The 4,943-nt window shown below is 44.1% G+C and overlaps 1 protein-coding gene across 1 annotated transcript in view; it reads left to right on the plus strand.

The window, feature by feature from the left end:
- Positions 1 to 1,413: 1,413 nt before the first annotated feature.
- Positions 1,414 to 4,943, plus strand: part of THAP9 (THAP domain containing 9) — a 43,383-nt gene continuing 39,853 nt past the window's right edge. Inside the window, exons 1-2 of the mRNA XM_006877749.1 lie at positions 1,414 to 1,612; positions 3,510 to 3,705. Coding sequence (XP_006877811.1) covers positions 1,533 to 1,612; positions 3,510 to 3,705 — 276 coding nt within the window. The 5' untranslated portion in view covers positions 1,414 to 1,532. The remainder of the gene's footprint in view (positions 1,613 to 3,509; positions 3,706 to 4,943) is intronic.

Genomic DNA, 4,943 nt, shown 5'->3' on the forward strand with positions numbered 1-4,943 from the left:
CTTGGAGTTGGTTCTGACTCATAGTGACCCTGTACAGGGTTTCCGAGGCTGTAAATCTTTACGTGAGCAGAAAGCCTCATCTTTCTCCCGTGGAACAGCTGGCAGTTTCGAACTGCTAACCCTGAGGTTGGTAGCCTGATTTGTAACCACTAGGTTACCAGAACTCCTTCATAAAGTCCATATGTGTCTATAAATGTGAGATGTCCACAACTGGTAAACTGATAGCGAAAAAGTACATTAATGGCTGCCAGGGAATTGGGGGGATAGGGTTAAGTGCAAAGACAAAGGGATTTCTTTTTGCAGAGATTAAAAAATGTTCTAAAAGTGGGCTGCTTACTGCTAGAAAGCCATTTTCCACACACAATCCTCTGCAGGGCAGTTTCCCAAAGTTCAAAGACTACCCTTAAGCCACGTGTCTTCTTCGTTAGCCAACTACAGAAGCACAAGCTCTTTTTAATTTCATGGGAAGGAGAAAGAAAGTGTGAAATAGGAAACAGCTGTGCAAAAGTAATACCTTGATAGGAAATCTTTTTTGGCTGGCAGCTGGGAAAAAAAAAAACACAGCACCCTTGTTAAGGCTTGGAAATGCTGGAATCATCTTTGTGAGCCACAGATGGCACTGGAAAATATAATACATAATAGAAACTTCGTTAGCCTCGTTTTTCTACGAAAACTGAAATCATATTTATGCCTTAGCTGTATAGAGTTTAAGACGCTACTCTAATAAATCTTGTCACTTCTGAAAGCTATCCTCGATTTCCCAGCACCCCCAATCAAAACCCTTCCCGTTTCTCAAGCCCCCACTACTGACCTGTACTGTCGAGTTCCTACCAGAGCGTGAGTGTACCCGAGGGACCCAGGCACTTACCTCAGTTCCCTCTGCATTTCCCCAACGCGCCAAGATGTCTTCTGGAGTCACATACTTACAACTTGCAATGGCCAAAGCTCCTACGTTATCTGCGTATCATGTAGCTTCAAAATAAAATACAAGGAAATCAGCATTTTAGTAAATAAATTACTGAGCTTTTTGCCCGACTTTGCTTTCATTTCTAGGGGGGGGAGCCACATTTAGCCCTCTTTCTCATTGTCATTTAGAGGTCGCACCTTAGACCCATCGGTATGGTCCTGGATTCGCTTCCACTGTATGTTGTAACTCTCCACTTCTCATTCTTAATTTCGACTTCCCAAGAGGCGTGATGGCGACGGATTAAGCTAACATAAATGAATACAAAAGCGGAACCATCACGACGCACCCAAATCCCACAAGCCACCCTCGAAAAAGCCGGGAGCGAGTAACTAAGTAATCCTCTTGAAGCCCTTCCGATTGGCTGTCGCGACACGACGTAGCCAATGACTGGCCACGACGTCAAGCGCAGCGCCTGCGGAGAGGAAGGGTGGGCGTCCCTCGCGTTTAAAGCCCGCCTTTCTCTACAAATAAAGGTCCTAGCCGCCGTGTCAACAGGCGGAGCTAAGTTCAACGTGGTTCATACTCCCACGGCTTCTTGGAAAGTGAAGCCCCACGTAGCAAGAAGATGACCCGAAGTTGCTCTGCAGTGGGCTGCAGCACCCGCGACACCGTGCTGAGCAGGGAGCTCGGCCTCTCCTTTCACCAGTGCGTGTGAGAGCAGCCTCCGAGCAGTTTTTATTCCCAGCAGAGCTTGGCTGGGAAGTAGGCCGCGGTGGGGCGGGGCCGGGGCGTGCGTCGCTCCGTAGGCAGGACTTGTTGCGACGTGCATAACGTGCGACGAGGCTAGAGAACAAGGTTCTTGCCACATTTTGCGTTCAATGTTCTCTTCAAATTGCTGCGTGTCTCTCCTTGCGCCTTGCCTGCTGGTTGGCTGGCTGTATGCGGTGGAGTCGGTTCCGACTCATAGAGACCCTGTATAGGGTTTCCGAGGCTGTAAATCTTTACGGGAGCAGAGTGCCTTATCTTTTTTCTCGCGGAACAGCTGGTAGTTTCGAACTGCTGACCTTGTGGTTCACAGCCCGATTCATAACCACTAGTCTACCAGAGCTCTTTCGCGGGTTGCCTAGTGGCTCTTAAAGAGCTTCATTCTTAAAAAGTGAAAGGACTCCTGCCTTCTTTCAGGTTCTTATTTAAACTGAGGAGACAGGAAGGGCGTTTGGGATAGCAATATAGCATCTGAGCACGAGTCCAGACCTGAGTTTTCCCCAGTACAACCTGGCATTGCAAGTTGTTCAGTAGCATTAGTTGATTTCTGTAAGGCCAGTCATGTTCCTGCTGGGTTTGATCATGGCAAGGAAGCTTTATTTGGCTGAAGAATGGAGCAAAAATTCAAAACAAACGATTGGAACTGATGTCTAAGGTCCAGATTGGTAAATGGTAAAGGTCATCAAGTCGTGTTGAAGGCACAGTGTAAGGTAGAAAGGGTAAACAGTGAAGAGACGGGCTTCAAAAAGAGGTAGTCCGCTAAAAGGTAGGGGAGGCCTGGTTGCGCCATGGATAAAATGTTCAACTGCTAAACAAAGATGTTGGAAGTTGAACCCACCATCTCTTTTGGGTTAGAAAGATGTGGCAATCTGTCCCTGGGAATATTTGCAGCCTTGGAAACCCTATTGGGCAGTTCCTTATCCTTTAGGGTCCTTATGAGTCAGAATTGACTGCAAGGTAATGGGTTGTTTTTTTTGGGGGGGGGTGAGAGGGTGTTACTCGAGGGTAATGGAAGATGCAAAGAGTTTAAGAAAATGTAAAATCATATTTATGAGACATCAAAAAGTGTTTGGGTACAGGTGGTGTTTGAATTGGGCTTGAACCGTGGAAGGTGGGGATGGGAGGTGGATAGTGATTTAGGAAGATTACCAAAATTCACTTCTGTGGAGTTGATTGTGATTCATCTTCACCCTATATAGGGTTTTGAGACTATAAATCCTTAGGAGAGCATACAGCCTTATTTTTCTCCCAGGGAGCTGCTGGTGGGTGGGTTTGCACTGCCGACCTCCTGGACCAGTGCTTACCTTTAAATAAATGTAAAGAAATGGAAAGTACACATAGTAAAAAGGTAACGAGGGACAAAAGAAAAAAAAAAATTCAGTCCAGTTAAGGAGTTTGAGGAGTTCTGGTGTGGCGGTGTGGGCTAATGCACTGCACTGTAAGGTCAGTTTGAACCACAAAGTTGGCAGTTCAAGGTCACCAGCTGCCCTTTGGAAACCCTGTACAGGGTTGCTATTAGTCAACCAAATCAACAGCATTTAACAACAACAAGGAGTTTCATGGGTCCTGGAATGGCACTGTAGGAAAGGCTCAGGTCTGTGAACCTCACCTTCAGCAGTTCAAACCTACCAGCTGTTCCTCGAAAACCAACTCAGCATCATGTAACAACGAGTTTCTACTCTGCAGTCACTTTTCTGTTGTTTTGTTTTTTGAAATAAGATCAGGTAAGTTTAGTTGGTTAAACTTCATATCAAAAAGTTAAATAATAAATGGGTTTATACAACACATTTCTGTAATATATTTTTATGTTAATAGAGTTTTAATATGATTGTTGTAGATTTCCAACTGATACCATACAGCGCTCAAAATGGATCAGGGCTGTTAATCGTGTGGACCCCAGAAGCAAAAAGATTTGGATCCCAGGACCAGGTGCTATACTGTGTTCTAAGCATTTTCAAGAAAGTGACTTTGAGTCATATGGCATAAGAAGAAAGTTGAAGAAAGGAGCTGTGCCTTCTATTTCTCTATACAAGGTATTGTTGTTGTTGTTGTTGTTAGGTGCCCTCGAGTCTGTGCCGATTCACAGTGACCCTTTGTACAAGAGAATAAAACATTCCCCAGTCCTGTGCCACCCTTAAAATTGTTATGTTTGAGCCCATTGTTGCAGCCATTGTGTCAGTCCATCTTTTTGAGGGTCTCCCTCTTTTTTAACTGGCGCTCTACGTATCAACTTCTTTTCCAGGCACTAGTCCCTTATAATACCATGTTCAAAGCACATGAAACAAAGTCTCGCCATCCTTGCTTCTAAGGAACATTTTGGTTGTACTTCTTTCAAGACAGATTTGTTAGTTCTTTGGGAAGTCCATGGTAATTTCAGTATTCTTCACCATCACCATAATTCAAATGCATTACTTCTCTAGTCTTCCATATTCATTGTCCATCTTTTACATGCATATATTGTTGTTGTTAAGTGCCATAGAGTTAGTTCCTACTCATAGTCACCCTGTGTAGGGTTTCTGAGAAGTGACCGGTGAGTTTCAACCACCAAACCTGAGGTTAACTGTCCAATGTTTATCTTACAGTGGCATACCAGGACTCTGAGGCATTTGAAAATACTTTAGTTCTCAAAGTGACACCTTTGCTCTTTAACACTTTAAGGAGGTCTTTTGAAGATTTGCCTAAAGCAATAAATCATTTGATTCTTGACTGCTGCTTTCATGAACATTAATTGTGGATCCAAGTACACAGAAAGGTACAATTGTTGTTTTTGTTAGGTGCCGTCTAGTTGATTCTGACTCATAGTAACCCTATGTACAATAGACGAAAAACTGCATAGTCTTAAATCCGCCTCACAGTTGTTACATTTGAGCCCGTTATGCTGTCTCTGTGTGAGCCCATCTCCTTGAGGGTCTTCCTCTTTCATTGACCCTCCACTTTATCAAGCATGATATATTTCTCCACGGTCTGATTCTTTCTGAGAATATGTCCGAAGAACAAGAGATGGAGTCTTGCCATCCTTGATTGTAAGGAGCACTCTGGCTGCTCTTCTTTCATGACAGAGTTGTCTGTTCTTCTGGCAGTCTATGGTACTTTCAATATTCTTTGCCAACACTGTAATAAAATACATCAATTCTTCTGTAGTCTAACCTATTCATTGTCCAACTTGGATATTCATATGTGGTGACTGAAGATATCAGTGCTTGTCATTGGGTCGGTACTGACTCATAGTAACCCTATGCACAACAGAATGAAACACTGCCCGGTCCTGGGC

The sequence above is a fragment of the Chrysochloris asiatica genome, unplaced genomic scaffold (assembly GCF_000296735.1).
Source record: "Chrysochloris asiatica unplaced genomic scaffold, ChrAsi1.0 scaffold00588, whole genome shotgun sequence".
Lineage (NCBI taxonomy): Eukaryota > Metazoa > Chordata > Mammalia > Afrosoricida > Chrysochloridae > Chrysochloris > Chrysochloris asiatica.